This window comes from Danio rerio, chromosome 19 (assembly GCF_052040795.2).
Source record: "Danio rerio strain M-AB ecotype USA chromosome 19, GRCz13ab, whole genome shotgun sequence".
NCBI classification, from domain to species: Eukaryota; Metazoa; Chordata; class Actinopteri; order Cypriniformes; family Danionidae; genus Danio; species Danio rerio.
Window position 1 is genome coordinate 31,939,415 of NC_141039.2, and position 17,175 is coordinate 31,956,589.

The 17,175-nt window shown below is 35.7% G+C and overlaps 1 protein-coding gene and 2 long non-coding RNA genes across 5 annotated transcripts in view; 2 read left to right on the plus strand and 1 right to left on the minus strand.

Annotated features, from left to right (window-relative positions):
- Positions 1 to 13,164, minus strand: part of LOC141379120 (uncharacterized) — a 49,174-nt gene extending 36,010 nt beyond the window's left edge. Inside the window, exon 1 of the long non-coding RNA XR_015516972.1 lies at positions 13,058 to 13,164. This is a non-coding gene — a long non-coding RNA (uncharacterized LOC141379120). The remainder of the gene's footprint in view (positions 1 to 13,057) is intronic.
- LOC147832587 (uncharacterized) overlaps positions 1 to 17,175 on the plus strand; it is a 348,986-nt gene that overhangs the window by 327,211 nt on the left and 4,600 nt on the right. For 2 of the 3 annotated variants that reach the window (XR_015516908.1, XR_015516917.1), the window contains exon 7: positions 6,533 to 8,148. The exons of the other annotated variant lie outside the window; for it this stretch is intronic. This is a non-coding gene — a long non-coding RNA (uncharacterized LOC147832587). Of the gene's footprint in view, positions 1 to 6,532; positions 8,149 to 17,175 lie in introns of those variants that run through there. 3 annotated transcript variants of the gene reach the window in all.
- marcksl1b (MARCKS-like 1b) lies at positions 12,007 to 14,713 on the plus strand. The gene is made up of 2 exons (NM_213223.1): positions 12,007 to 12,268; positions 13,418 to 14,713. The coding sequence occupies exons 1-2, from the start codon at positions 12,182 to 12,184 to the stop codon at positions 13,952 to 13,954; spliced, it is 624 nt and encodes a 207-aa protein (NP_998388.1). The 5' UTR covers positions 12,007 to 12,181; the 3' UTR covers positions 13,955 to 14,713.

A 17,175-nucleotide genomic window follows, 5' to 3' on the forward strand; every position in this document is an offset into this window, starting at 1 on the left:
TGAAACCAGAGGTTTCTGAGGTTTCTGACAGGGAGAACCTGGCATTAGCATTTATATTTTATCTGGAAAGTATATGGATATTCCAGAGTTCTGTTGTAGTAACACATTCAATTTCAAGCCACAACCTCATACACACAACATAATGTAACACAGCACTTGGGTGGCTCTATTTTAATATGAATAAATCATTATCATGTACAAAACTGTTCGAATAATAATTATTTATTAACTTTATAAAATAAAGTTATAAAGATAAAGATATAACTTTTTTCTATTGTGTATTTTTAAATAATTTCTAAGCCTGACATCATAAACAATATTTCAATTAATACAGAATACTCAATGCAGTCAGAAATTAAATTTTTAGCCGTAGTAGTAGTAATAATTCAGCATTGTGCATCCATAAAAAAAGGCTTGATAAAATTACATTCCATCCAGAATAATCAAATTAGTTTGGGCCAAAATCATAATTCCTAAACATTAATATATATATATATATATATTAATATATATTAATATATATATATATATTATATAGCAGGATATATATAGCAGGATAACAATTCTTCTCATACTACAGCCTCCACATCAAAGTTCCTAAAAGCAAACAAGGTCAAGGGTCTCCAGGACGGGCCAACCCAGTCACCAGACATGAACATTATTGAGCATGTCTGGGGTAAGATGAAGGAGGAGGCATTGAAGATGAATCCAAAGAATCTTGATGAACTCAGGGAGTCCTTCTTTGCCATTCCAGATTACTTTATTAATAAGTTATTTGAGTCATTGCAGAGAAGTATGGATGCAGTCCTCCAAGCTCATGGGAGTCATACACAATATGAATTATTTTTCCACTGCACCATGACTTTATATACTGTACATTATTTCTGTTAAGTGACAAGACTTTAAGTCAGACCTTACTGTTTGAATTAAATAATTAAAAATCAATGCATGATCATATTTTATTTTGGTAAAATAAGCATAATCTAGAGGCCTTTGCTTTTCATATAAGCCACTTCTGATGTCAAATGATCAAGTAGAAGTTATATATATATATGCCAGAGTAATTGGTGGTTCATTCCACTATAGTGACCCCCTGATAAATTAGGGACTAAGCCAAAGGAAAGTAACATTTTGTCATCACTTAATAATCATATCTTTTTTTTTTTTTTACAATGTAACTCAAAATACCAACTTCCTGAATATTATATTGCTTCACTGTAATGTGGTTCACACATTTTTGCAAGAAATAAAATAAAGGGCCACTAAAGATTCAAACACAGGAAATGCAGATCACGGGTTTTTTTTTTTTTCGTAATGTTTAATCACTAGTTACATGCATGTAACAAAAACTTTTTTTTGTATTAACATGGTCCGAATCATCCCTGCCCACCACTGTATGAGCTTTTAGTGACTCGATTGCCATGCACTGTGACCTGCCTTTTAATGTATTTAAATCCGATTATCTGATCCAATCACCAAAAACCAGGTGTGAAGGGGGCCAGAGATCAGCAGCATGTGAAAGACGTGCATCTGTTCACAACACACAGACAGCTTGAGCAGAGACGTAATTCAATTCACAGTATCACTCCTCCATGTGGTAAACAAACCATTTTTCTCATTTGGAGATTGCACTAAGACAGACTCCGCAATGTCTCCATTCTAAAAGCACATGAGGACCATTGTGAGACTTCTTATTGGTCAGGATAATATGCGGTAGGTGGCAGATAATAACATTTAAAAAATAACAAATCCACCTTTTTTAGGTGGTATAAACAGCGGATTTATCAAGGAACGTTCGGGTCTTGTGGAACGAGCGCGCAAATATGAAGTAAACACCATTAGATGGTCAACAGTCGCCTCTAATGTAATATAGGACCTTCCGCTCAATGAATAGCTTGGTACTTACTGAAGCAGAAATGCCCGTGTAAATTTGATCTCACTCTGTTTAATGGCTAATTGGCATATTCGCTGGAATTTGCCCTCTGGAATTTCCCAGATACTGCTGATGCAGCCTGTCATGGTGAAGTTACACAAAAAAGGGAAAGTAAAAGCGGAAGCTGACAAGGGGCTGATGTGACAAAGCAAAAGTGTAAGTCACGCTCTGATAGTAAATGTTGCAATAATGAACTCAACTGAGGGATTCCCCAGAGCTTTCTATGTCACAACATTGAAAACACCTAGGTTTTTAAACCACGTGCTAGTTAGTTTGCAAACACAGGTATCAATAGCTTCCGTGACATCACAAATGCTTCTTATTATATGTGTGGGCAGAGCAGGTGTTTTCCAGGGTCAGTGTAAATGTGGAACTAAAAATGACCAAGTGCTGGAGCACTGAAATCTACCTATATCTTTTGAAAGGGAATGTTTAATGGAATAAGTCCCTGGCTTAGGGACTTTACCAATATTGTTGGTGAAAATTCCAGGCTTAAAAGGAATCCTTCACCAAAATATGTATTATTTATATATTTAAGAATGTTTCTTACGTAAGTGAAACATTCAAAAGCATCAATATAGTGGAATAAAATCTTTTTTTTTCAGGGTTTACTTTGAAATGATGTTTACTGTGAAATTGCATGTAAATTTCACAAATAACTGCAAACTGGAAGTATCCCTGAGGGTACATCTACTTGACAGCAATATACTAAATTGCAATGATCTCTATTCACACTGATCTGATAAAAACAACAACAGATTCTGAATTATGTTGGTAATGTCGCACATTTTGAGAATGGAGTCCACCATTTCTGTGTGGCTGTTGAATATTTTCTTTTAAAAGACTACTAAACACATTCGACGTACACTGTAAAAAAAAATTCTATGATCAATTAGTTTATTACCGATGTGCTGTTTTTCTTTGATAATAATTAGTCTATTAATGCAGACGATTGGGCAGAACGAAAGTGTGCTCTCTCAGTTGGCTAGTAAGACAGAGGTCACGCATTTGTTCTGGGCAGGGGAAGTTAAATTGTATTGATATTTCATATTGCAGCCTTTTACGATTAGCTAATCGCAACATTTAAAATTGCGATTGCAATTCGATTTTGATTATTCCGCAGCCCTACCTGACAGCATATGTTTTCAGGTCATTGTAACTTTTTACACTAAATTAATCATGTTCCTACTTAATTTAGAAGTTATGCAAGCTGTTTTAAGTCAGTTTAACATAAATTAAATTAAATGGACTCATAAGGTTAATTTGATTCTGCTTAAAAATTTAAGGCAACCACGATTTTTTTACAGTGTATGCACATGATCTTTATAAAATCTTAGGTATTTTTTAGCTTATACAGCATTTTTTGTTGTTTGTTATTGTCAAAAATATGCATGTTCAGGCCGCTAAAATACATTTTGCCATGAAAATAAACAGTCACATTGCACAGAAAGTTACCAATTTGAAAATGGTGAAAATGTAAATGTAAAATATATATACGTGTGTGTGTGTGTGTGTGTGTGTGTGTGTGTGTGTGTGTGTGTGTGTGTGTGTGTGTGTGTGTGATAATAATGATAATAAAAAAAATATTAAGAGTGATTTCCGAAGGATCATGTGACTCTGAAGACAGGAGTTCTAAAGCTAAAAAATTATCTTTAAAATCGCTGGAATAAAATATTAAATAAAATTCTAAAGTACTTTTGAATAGTTATTTTATAGTACAATAACATTTCACAATTTTATCATTTGTACTGTATTTTTAATTAAATAAATGCAGTCTTGGTGAGCAGGAGAAGCTTATTTTAAAACGTTTAAAAATCCTACTGACCCCAAATGTTTGACTGGTTTTGTATATATAAATTTTTTTATATACTATAGTTTAATGTAATTGCAAACATAAATCAATTGTATATATTTTATTTTTTAAATATTTATTTTTTGATTTTGTTCATACAATCTACAAACTAGCCCAAAACACCTAAAGACATTCACCTAATATGTAATAACACAAGGGTGAGTAAACGTTTGACTAAAATGTCCTGTTCCCCGATTGCTTTGCCGCTTATTAGTGCATGTGATGGATTATATGTCAAAATTAGTGCGTTGTAATTGATCACAAAACTCTTTACATGATAAAATGGCAAAAGATCATGACCTGGAGAGTCTAGATCTTCACAGAGGGCCCGTGTGCAATGCAGTTCTCTAAACTTTGTTTTCAGACCAGATAGTTTATTATCGTGACATGCCGGTCAGGCCTTATGCGAAACATCTAAGAAAACGTCCCTGAGCTGAGTGACCTCTCTGGCCTATTGACCCTCCAGCACACTAAGGCTCAAAGCTAAAGTCAAGATTATTTTCTTGCCTTCATCTTAGCCTGAGTTGAACATCTGTCTCTTAAAAAGCAATGCCATATGCTACTATTGTCTCTGGAGATTCTTATCACGCCTAACTGATCGATGACTAACCAGATTAAAGCAACGATGTTTTGGATGCTAGCAGTGTGCATTTAATGAGTTAAAGCAGTGGTCTAAAGTAACAAATTACAATTACTCCAACTACTATAATTGAGTAGTTTTTCTCAAGAATTGTAATTTCCTAAGTCGTTTTAAAAATGTGTACTTTTAATTTCCCTTGATTACATTTTTAGTGCTGTATCGGTACTTTTACTCCACTATTTTCCTTTAACCTGCAGTCACTACTTTATTTCTTTCTTCTATATGGTGATTGGCTAAAGTACACTCTCAGAAATTAAGGTACGCAAGCTGTCACTGGGGTGGTACCTAAAAGGTCCATATTAAGACCTTATTGGTACTAGTACCTAATATTAGTACTTAAAAAGTACAAAAGTATCTAGGTACTAATTTATACTTTTGAGTTACCAACATGGACCCTTCAAGTACAAATGTGTACCTTTTGAAAAGGTGCCAGCCCAGTGACAGTTTGTGTACCTTTTATTTCTGTAGAAAAGTTGGTCCTGCGATTCCTGTCTGATCAAATCGCACATAGAAATTAAATCGCATCATACTGAACAACCTCAAGACATGAATGCTTTATAAATGTAGCAATCCTTTTGGAAGCATTAAAAATGTCCAAAAATAAATGAAGGAAGAAATTAATGAAGGAAGGATTCAAGGAAGGACTGAACAAACTAAGGAAGGAAGGAACAAAGGACCTAATGATAAACAATATGATTGAACCAACAAATGAATGAGTGAGTGAATGAAGTAAGGATTCAGAGAAGGACTGAACAAACTAAGGTAGGAAGAAACAAATGAACAAACAAATTAATGAATAAACAAAGGACCTAAGGAAGACCAAACTAAGGAAGGAATGAACGAACGAACGAACAATTAATTGAATGAATGATCTAATGAAGGAAGAAACAAAAATATGAACAAATGAACAAATAAATGAAAGAACAAATGAAGGGAGGAATGATTGTTCATTAATTTATTAATGAACAAAGGATCTATTGAATGAAGAATATGAATATGAAAAATAAAAGTAAATGAATGAAAGAAAGAATGAATGAAGGAAGGATTCAAGGAAGGACTGAACAAACTAAGGAAAGAAGGAAAGAAAGAATGATTGAACAAAGGACCTAATGAAGGAAGGAACAAAAATATGAATGAACCAACAAATGAATGAGGGAAGGAATGAAGAAAGGACCAAATGAAGGAAGGAAAGATTTTAAGGAAGGACTGAACAAGCTAGAAAAGAAAGAAAGAAAGAAAGAAAGAAAGAAAGAAAGAAAGAAAGAAAGAAAGAAAGAAAGAAAGGAAGGAAGGAACAAATGAATGAATGAACAAATGACCTAACGAAGGAAGGAACAAAAATATGAACAAATGAAGGGAGGAATGAAGAAAGAATTCAAGGAAGGACTGAACAAACTAAGGAAGAAATTAATGAACTAAGAACCCAATAAGGGTAGGAACAAAAATATGAAAGAACCAAAAAATTAATGAGTGAACAAATGAAGGGAGGAACGAAGGAAGGAACCAACAAATGATAGAAGGAACAACGAATGAATGAAGGACAGACTGAACAAACAATGGCAGGTTGGAAGGACGAACAAATATAGAAAGATCACTAACTGCACTACAGAAAGCTACGTTTACACATCCCTGCACAAACTTTATGTAAACATCAACTTTTTACAGTGTAATACTCACTACTCTTGAGTACTTTTAAAAGGGCTACTTTTTCACTCATATTTTGAGGAATATTTAAAACAGATACTTTTAATCTACTTGCACATTTTGGGGCAAGGAATGGTCCATTTACTGGAGTGTGATTTTTCAGTGCTCTTTCCAGCACTGGGTAAGTTACCTAGTGTGAAAACTGACTGAAACCATCACCACCAAAATAAGATTAGACATACTAGAACAGCATAATTATTCTGTAACACAGAAATTTCACAGTTGGCAAAACTGTTTAGTCAAAGCTTTTGGTTAATATGAAGAGGAAAAAGGGTTGTTTGTGGAAAGTTGTCAATGTGAAACGGTATTGAGTGAGTAATTTGTGATGCATCGATTTATTGAGAAATACATTGTTGCATCTCTCTGATTCTCGCTCTCTCTCCCTTCCCTCCCCTCATCCCAGCTTGTGATGCTCATCAGTTGCCTTCTGAATGGAGAACAATAGGGCCTTTTGAGGATATAAATCTCACTCTGTGTTCAGGCATGAAATCTGGCCAAGCAAACAAAAAGGGCCATTGAGTGTTGTGAAGAAAAAAACAAGAAAGAGATAAGATGCCCCAAGTTGAGTATAGCAGAAACCAGTCAACTGCCCCAAGGCCATATCTGAGAGAGAGAATGAGGGTGAGAGAGTGAGAGAGATATGCTATTAAGCATCAGAAATAGATAGAGAGTTTGGAGTGGGTCACGCACCGCCCCTTGATGTCCTCCCCCGTGCTCTCACTTCCATCGGGGGCGAAGTTTGCTCAGAGGACACTGGAGCAACAGCATGTGCTGACTTCTCTTCCAGACAGCTGAGTATAAAGTTTAAAAGTGCACTCAGTCTCATAGCTCTTGCCTCTCACACCCTGAGGAGACCCTGAGTGCGGCGGCTTCTGCTGAGTCATGCCGGTGGTCCCACACAAAATAACACAACCTATATAATTATCATGGCTCAAACCGATCACACGCTAGAGCTCACATGCTCCTCAGAGCGTGCTGTTGTTTAGCTGATGTCTCATGGACATCTATAGTTGCATCTGTCTCTATGGACGGAGTCGCTTTTTTCCACAAGCTCTATGTCGAATCTAAATGGAGGTTTAATAGATGTAGGAACCAAAGGAAATTGCAGGGTTTAAGCATAAAGAGGTTCATCTATGTAGACTGCAGGGCAAAATATGGATTTGTGATGCTTTTTGTGGCTAATAGTGTGTATCAAAACTTAAATATTTTATTACATTGCTTAAAAGTCTTTTTCTTAGGCTAGTCTTGGAGTTCTTGCCTGTCTGTTGACTCCCAGAAGTGAGACGTCATTCAGATGTTTCAACAGCACCTCAGAATGAAACTTTAAGAGCAAAGTGGGATTCATTTACAGTCTATGAAAAATAAATCAAGTAATTTATTAAAAGTACATTTATACAATCTTTATCTTTGCTCAAGAATTTTACAAATCACTGTGTTATGGTTTAGGATATGGGGCATTATAACAGAAATGTACATTTTCACTTATAAAAAATATGACTTAAGCTTGTTGTCCTCACAAAATCATACAAAAACAAGCATAAAATCATACAATTCAATGATAAAATACATCCTTGATCACTGTAAGCTACTCCATCAAATTATGTCACTTCTGTGTCATAGTCTTAAATGTGTATTGCACACATTGCATCTTATATTTAATGAGAAAATATACAGAAGCACGCGCATCACTTTAACTGGGTGCTCTGTGTGCTTGGGTAAAAGTTTTTTGGCTATATTTTGTTGTTTTGTTTATTTTATTGTATTTCCTTGTTAAATTCAGTTATGCTTTCTTAATTTTGTAAAGTAATATTAGCGTTTGTTTCTGTATTTTTGTTTTAAATATCTAATTTATAAAGATGTATTTTTCCTATTTTTCTTGTGAGCTAATATGGGAGATCATGTGATCCGGAAGTGTACAAAAAAAAGCAACTTATTGTGATGAACACTGATGAAGAGCTGTTTGCTCGAAACGTTAAACGCCCTCTATCAGCCTGAAAAAAACAAATCTGCATTTTTGGAGCTTTTGTGTTGCCGCCTTTTGAATACATGTTAAAGTTAATGCAAATGTGACAGGACTGTCCGAAACATGGAGACAATTGTAAATTTATTTGTATTACAGTTAAAATCAGAATTTTTAAACCCCTTTTGATTTTTTTTTATATTTGTTTTTGATAGTCAACAGAACAAACCATCATTATACAATGACTTGCTTAATTACCCTAACCTGCCTATAACCTAATGAGCCTAGTTAAGCCTTTAAATGTCACTTTAAGCTGTATAGAAGTGTCTTGAAAAACATCTAATCAAATATTATTTACTGTCATCATGGCAAAGACAAAAAAAATCAGTTAATAGAGATGAGTTATTAAAACTATCATGTTTAGAAATGTGTTGAAAAAAATCTTCTCTCCGTTTAACAGAAATTGGGGAAAAAATAAACAGGGGGGCCAATAATTCAGGGGGTTTAATAATTCTGACATCAACTGTAAATATTTGTAGTATTTTGGGTAATTTATTAAAAATTTTATGTTTTAATAAATTGTGAAGTATTTCTGAAGTATTTTTTTTTAAATAATAGTTTTTAGCATAACAAAACTATTAAAGTTAGGTTCGATTGGGCTGAGAAAAAGGACAATGACAGAGTTTGTACACTTGTAAAGTGTTTTTAATAAGGAAAAAAAATCTGAGAACCAAATGAAAGACAGATTCCTCTATCAAACAACTCACAGAAATTAGCCGTTGGTGCATTTTAGACATTTTTGGGATGAAATACCTTTTATTGGCTGTATTTATGTTCTTATTTCAGGGACAGATAATGTACGTTTCAGGTAGAATGTCCCATATACTCGTCTGAAAAAAAGAGATCATGTTGGTATCATAGTTATTTAGTTATTATTGATAACAAATTAGTGAATATGAGTTGTTAATATTGTATTTGCCATTTTTACATAAAAGAATCTATATTTATATTTAACATAGATGCATTCATTTTTTAAGCAAAAAAAAAAACTAAAATTACAAAAGATTTATATATTTTTAATAATTAATAATCATTTTAGCCACATTTTAATATTTTTTTTATTTCTACTGATTATAATATACTCAAAAAAATATAAATATGTGTCCGTGAGTTTTTTATATATTGTTTTATTATTTCAATATTGTTTAAATATTATTTGACAGTTACATTATTTAGATTTAAGCAAATAAATGCATGTTAAGATAAAAAAATACACCAGCAAAAATACAACTGCAATGTAGAATAACTGCTGCGATTAAATTATTACGTATTGTTCTGTTGGTGCATAGAATTTTTCCTTTTTGCAAAAATTCTGAGCAATATTGAGATATGACCAATGAGATGGGCAGCACATCAGCTCAGAATACTTTTAAAGGCACTAAGGGGAATCTGTGAAAATCAGAGGAATGTGAACTCTGCTCACTTGACCTAAAGGTCACACTGGTAACCACCAAGCTTACCAGAAAACTCTGCTCTGGTTGAGAACAATTCTATGAGACTTCAATGTGTCATTTATTCTTTCCTTGGCAAAATTCCCTGGCCTGGACTCGGTAAAGTCAGCATCTAGTTTCAGTCAGGTTCATCATGCTGTAGGGCAACCAACCCCCAACACATTCACACTATCACCATCCTCCTCTATCACTCCCTGCTGTGGCCAAAACAGTCATAGAGACTGAAAACTCGTTCTCACCTGCCCTGCCCAATCTGATGTCCATTATCATTGGCATATCAACACACCCATTAACATTCATGTGCGAGATGTTGTCTGGTCGTGCGGCTCCACAGGCATTGAAACACCAGGCCAAAGGAAGACTGTCCACTGGATGAAAGGTGTGAACTGCAGGCCTCACTGTGGAGGACGCCGGCCATTGACCCTTCCCTCCAACTTTCGAATGATCCGACGACAATAAGGGCCTTTCAGCCATTAGGAAAGCGAGAGTCTGACGCATGGATGATGAGGTGATGTGTCCTGACCCGTCATCAAGAAAATGAACCACATCACAAAAGCTCCGGGCACAAGAAATCTCCCCCCTCCTTCGCTTCACTCCATCACACCCAACCCCCAACTCTCTCCCAGGAGAAAAAGAGGAGACTGTTTCACTATATGAGCTTATTCATTACATTCTCTCATCTGACACACAAAAACCGTATTCTGCCCTATTCCCCCTCCCTAAGGTTCTGGACATTCTGAGAAAGTGGCGAGATGCAGATGCGGTGAAACATTCTTCTGGAGCGTTCGCATGCTTTGCATTCCTTTACAAACAGTTTAGACTTTATGTCATTTGACAAGGCCAAAGAGAGGGGAAAAAAGAGGAGTAAAGGAGGAAGATGAAAATAAAAATTTAGATAATGATTTATATGTTGTAAATTATATCAGAGGAAATTATTGGTGGCACTTAAAGTTGATTATCATCAGCGAGAAACAGTAAACAACTGAAAGATTGTGGCCACAAATTGGGTCACAGGTCTATTCTCATACTAAAAGCAAATGATCAAATGCAAGCAATCATAAACTCATATATAGATCAAAAAACATCTTATCAAAAGGCAGGAGATGTGTCTTCCGTATCTTTTCTTAATGATAAAGGTTGGGCGAGACTTCATGATAGTCTGGAGCCAATGCATCTGTCACTTATTAATGTGGGCAATGTTGTTAACTCTGGCCTAGTTTAGTTCCAATTGTTAATCACATCTTTGCTATTGTTTACAGACAATGATGCCTATTGTTTTCAGTCTATGCAATTCATTATATATCATTATATAACAAATTTAAATTTACAAATAAATAAATAATTAAAATCTCTTTTACAAGCATCAATTTTTGACACACTAAAACGTGCGCATGCATCAGTAGCACCGATTTTGTACAAATTACCATTATATATATATAATATTAACAATACACAGAAGTAAATATTACTCAAATCGTGTACGACACTTTAAAAAATTCAATCTTCAGAGTAGCCTACATACAGTCAGAATTATTGCCCCCTTTGAATTATTTATTTCTTTTTAAAAATATTTTACAAATGATGTTTAACAGAGCAAGGACATTTTCACAGTATGTCTGATAATATTTTTTCTTCTCGATAAAGTCTCATTTGTTTTATTTCGGCTGGAATAGAATCAGTTATTGATTTTTTAAAACAATTTTAAGGTCAAAATTATTAGCACCTTTAAGCAATGTATGTTTTTGATAATCTACAGAACAAACCATCATTATACAATAACTTGCCTAATTACCCTAACCTTCCTAGTTAACCTAATTAACCTAGTTAAGCCTTTAAATGTCACCTAAAGCTGTATAGAAGTGTCTTGAAAACTATCTAGCAAAATACGATTTACTATCATCATGGGAAAGTTAAAATAAATCAGTTATTAGAAATGAGGGGCTAATAATTCTGACTTCAACTGTATATAAAAAGTTTAACGAAGCATATAAGTTGTTTATCAGATAAGAGTGTAAATTATGCCCTGCTATTAATCATTATTATTAAATGCCACTGTTGTCTTGAGCACAGTGAGCTGCATATATTGAACGACAGGGCACATTCACCACAGACAAGCCTTAAATGCTTGTATTCTAGTGTGTAGTTCAATGGGTTCAAGTAAACTGTAACCCCATTGCTCTTAGTAACAGGGAATTCAACAAGTCACCCCGTTGGTTCCCTTCTTCTTTCCAGTTCGTTGCCATTTTCTATTTCTATGAAGCTAATGTGGAATCAACAGAGGCGGGACATGGAGGGCGGGGTCGTGCTTCAGATTGGTTCGCGTTACCGTGACACGCCCAAGGGCGGGGCTTCGGGTTATCTTGAAGCGCTGTAGGACTGGAACTGGTAGTAGTAGGTCGAGTCGACGCTCACGGGTGGAAGACAAGAGTGGATCATCTCAAGTTTTCCTTCTGAAGGAAAAAAACAGCAACTTTCCTCGCGCATTTGGATGCACGTTACGCCCATTGGTCTGGATTAATTTTTTTTCCACTCACCTGAATTTGAGTTCTTTTTAATTTACTTTAAAACCACATTTAGTATAATGGGATCCCAGGCATCAAAGGGAGGAGTGGCTGTGGAGGGGAAAGCCGCCGCTGCTGACCCGGCTGCCGTCAAGACTAACGGACAGGTAATTCATCTCTCCATCTGCGACACACCCACATCTGACCAACAAGTGCTTCAGCGAGAGTTGCAAACCACCGTCTGCGATTTAACCAGCTCTCTAAGTGTGGCGAGCAGACGGTGATTTTACTTGGAAAAGGGAATGAAACAAAAGCAAACCATTTTATTCATTGTCTTATTTATAATGTCACGTCGAATGGTTTCATTCAGGACAATCCCATTAGGCTGTTGATACACGGTTTTCTGTTTTGCGTTGAAAACAGATTGTTTTTGCTACACGTTTTCGATTCATTTCTGTCGTTGAAATTGGTTTTGTCGTTTGGATACGGTCGGTGTTGTTGCCATGCGATCTCCATTAATGCCAGTGTAGGAGGATGCTGCACGTATTCACTATGCATGGGTTAACAGCAGCAGGGGGTTGCGATCTATCTGGGGAGAAATGGATGTAACTGGTATTTTGGAAGTGTTGTTTTTGTCATTTTTTTCATTTTCGGGTTAAAACTTGATAGTATTGTATACAATGGATAGTTTCATGTTTCGGTTTACTAATTAAGTGTTAACAGATTTCTCTCTTTTCATTTGAAACATTTAATTTCGTAAATATTTGGTCGGATTTTCATCGATTTTTTTAGTTGTATTTTTGTCTGTGGGGAAGCGCGTGGAGTATTCATTTCCAGACGCACCGGGGTTTAAAGTCTAGACATTGGGGCGAGTGTCTACAGTTGGTCAAGCTTTTGGGGTTTTTGTGTGACTAAACCCCGTTCTTATCAATGAGGGTGCTAATATTTTACGTTACCTCTTTCAAATCGCCGTTTGTGGTTATTTGTTCGTCGATGGATAAGCGGTGAATGAAGCTCAATGAAATTCTCCATCGTGCTTCGCTCGATCTCCGTCTTTTGTTCCAAAGCTGCGTCTCGCTTCGCATTGTGTGTGGTGTTCTGCGATGCTCTATCGCCCTCGCTTGGTGCTGCGCGGCATTGCAAGGCGTCACCTCGAAGACATGCATTATTTACGTGACGGGTCACTGATGTGTCCGTCGACGATTGAAGGAATGCCCTAGAGCTTATGCAAAAGTAGTAAACTCGTAGTAAATAATCATCCATTTTGCCTTCTGATTCATTATGCTGAATTCCAATTTTGTTTTTTCTTTTTTCAGGAGAACGGTCATGTTAAGACCAATGGTGATGTCTCTGCCAAGGCAGAGGGAGATGCTGCCACCACCAACGGTTCTGCAGAAGCAGCTAAGGAATCTGAGGCTGGAGCCGGCGACGCCATCGAACCAGCGCCTGCCGCTGAGGGAGAGGCTGCCAAACCTGAGGGCGAGGCCACCAAGGAGACCCCCAAGAAGAAGAAGAAGAAGTTCTCCCTGAAGAACTCCTTCAAATTCAAGGGTATCTCACTGAAGAAGAGCAAGAAGAATGCTGAGGTGAAGGAAGAGGCCGCTGCTGCTGCTCCAGCTACCGAAGAGAAGCCAGAGGAGAATGGAGCAGCCACTGAGGAGAAGAAAGAGGAGGAGGCCAAGGCCGAGGAGACACCCGCTGCCCCTGTTGAAACCCCCAAGGCCGAGGAGCCTGCAGCCAAGGCTGAGGAGCCTGCTGCTGCAAAGGAAGAGGCTGCTGCACCTGCTGTAGAGGCCACGAAACAAACAGAGGAGACCAACTCAACACCTGCACCATCTGAACAGAAGGAGTGATTGTACTTCACAAAGGACTTTGTGAACTGTTTTTCCAAGAAAAAAATATATATTTATATATATGTGTATATGTATACATATGTATATATACATGGATATATGTATATGTATATATACACATGTATGTGAAAAAGACTCCTTGTGCCACTTTCTTCAAGATTAATAACAAATGACAAACTAGATTCACTAGTTCACTTCCCTGATAATGGCTTAAAGATCTGGAATTCCGAGCGAAGGCCGAAACCTCTTGGAAGCGGGATGTCAGCACAAGAGTGAGTTGAGGATCAAGGAGAAGCATCTTTCAAGCCCACCACCGAATAGATGCGACTATATTGATGAATTGTGCAAGATAAACATCACCACATATAATGACTGTTAAAAAAAAGGAAATCGAAAAAGACTTGCCAACTTTCTACATTCCTATATTTTAACCCAAATTTAAGTATTTTGTGGTGTATAGAGAACCATTTTAAATATCCAGAAGGCTTTGTCTTGTTTGTTTGAAATCGCATTTTAATTTTCATCTTGGCTTTAAGAAAAAAAAATAAAACGAAATAAAAACACATTTGAGCTTGCTATGTTCACATTTGAAGTTTTAAAAAGAAGCAGAGTTGTTATGTGTTAAATGTGAGCCTTGATCTGCTTTTTGGTCTCTGTAAATACATTTGACCAATTTTGTTCTTTATTTTGCTAATGTTTAAAGATGTTACTGGTTTTATTGTAAAGTTGATAATGGTAAATAAATGTTGGTTACCTACAGATGCTGATACCTTGTGTTTGTCATTCTTCACAGGTGAAGTTCTTCAAAACATCTTCATGTTTATAGACATGCATTCATAAACTATTTTACCTGTTAAAAAAAGGAAACCAGAAAAAAATATTCTCTATTGCAAATTCCTGACAAATAGCAAAAACCTTTTAACTTTTGTAATGTTTATATACAATAGCTTAGTGTATAGAATAGCTAACCTGTGTTATATATATATAAAGCTGTAGACAGGTACACTTAGCCTGTAAATAATTGCATTCCTGAATGCTAATATCTTAATTTATTTTACGTTTTACTTACCCTATGACGATTTGGTTTAACAAAGATTTGCTTAACAAAAGATCATTCACTCGAATCATTCACTTTTTTTATTTGCAAAATCATAGGTCTACATATAATCAATTAAATGTCTGATACTGGTACTTTAATTAAACAGCATTTCATTGCTGATTAAAACTTATTGTCATATTCCTCTTTTTTCCGATTGTTTTTTATGGCAGCTATACAGTGCATTTCTCGCTCGATGTTGTAGAATGAAATCTTGTCTTGTAGCGCCATCGTGTGTCGCATTGAAGACTTGCAGTGGTGATTTTGGGGCAAAGTTGCACTTTTTGCTGGGTTTCTGAACTTTTTTTTGTGCGCTTTTATTTTAACTAAAGTCCTTTCCTGTTATTGGTGACGTGTGCTAAAGAGACAATAATAAGAAATCTGTTGTTATTTGGCCTACTTTTCACTTGTTCCAAAGTTTCTTCTGTTGAACGCAGCAAGATATTTTTTCTATAAATGTCAATGACAACCAGTATTCAGCATTTTTTCAAAATATCTTATTTTGTGGTCAAAGTATAATAAAACTTTTTTTTTAAATTTTTTATAATAAAAAAAGTTGTATTCTTTGGCAAAGTTCTTTTTCTTTTTGCCTAAAATTTTATTCTCGGGCATACTTGGGAATTACTTATAAATTATTATTTTTAGCACTTTTTCTCTTCATCCACTCTAATAAGTTAATGGGTGCCACTTTATAATAATTCCACTACAGGCCTGTTGCCAGCCTGTTGAAAGGGGTGCTTCTTTTTTTCTGAAAAAGTGCACCTTTTTCAGCTATGCCCCTAATTTTCTATTTATTTTTTTATTTAAATATTTTTAGTGACATTTTTAAGCACACCTTTAAAAGTAATAATAACAATATACACCTTCACAATTGTCTAGCCTTTCTTGTTAAAACAAAAAGAGTACACTTTTAAATTCATGTATAACAACAAAAGCCAAATTAGTATTCAAGTGAATGTTAATATGGGCGCCTTTTGATGCTTCACATCTTTTTATTAGTCATTTTTTATTTTAAGAACGAAGTCCAAGATTTCGAATAAATGTCACTTGATAAATGTTTTAAACACAATACAATGGCAAAATGTGACTTCACTTACATCAGATTGTATGTTTTCTAGCACAACTGGATGTTGGAAAAATAATTGGTGGCTTTGGCCAAAACTGATTAGCTGAAGTCACACTGAAGTAACAGTCAACAGAGGATACTGCTTAGCCTTAAATCCTTTTTTTTTTTTTTTTTGGATGAGTTTTTTTTTCACTATTTATGATGGCATGGCAATCAAAATAGGACAAATGAGCTCATGTATGGGAAAATTCTGGACCTTTGTCTATGAGGGTTGGATGGGTCTTTCAAACCACCTAACTCCCCTGTCTACGGGCCCTCACTAAATCCAAAGTCTGCTTATTAACATTAGTTATTGCACTGAGCTAAGAACTAATGAACAACTTTGTTTTCTTTTGATTCATCCCTTTTATTTTGGCATAGTCCCTTTATTTATCAGGAGTCGCCACAGAGCCACCGTGCCACCTTGTTTTCTTTTAGTAAGGTTAACAAAGATTGCATTTAAAAATAAATTCCCAGCACTACCAATAGTTTCCAATGTGTCTGTCAAATTACATGTGGGGGTGTGATTATGCTGCTTGTTATTTTAACTATAAGACTTTTGCTATCTTAGTGATTTTGTTATATTTCGTGTTTTAAAGTAGTAAAATTTATTCATTTTCTTTTCAGCTTATAGTCCCTTGAGTAATCTGGGGTCGCCACAATGAAATGAACCGCCAACTTATCCAGTACATGTTTTACGCAGCGGATGCCCTTCCAGCCGCATCCCATCACTGGGAAACATCCACACACAAACACTATTTAGCTTACCCAATTCACCTGTATCACGTCTTTGGACTTGTTGGGGAAACCAGAGTACCTGGAGGAAACCCATGCGAACACAGGGAGAACATACAAATTCCACACAGAAACGCCAACTGAACCAGCCAAGGCTCGAACCAACAACCTTCTACCCACTGCGCCACCACGTCACCCCTTATGTGGTGAAATGTGCTTAGAAAATAAAATGCATTATTATTTTTATTTTGTTTAATAATATAAAACACTTATTCCTTATAGATA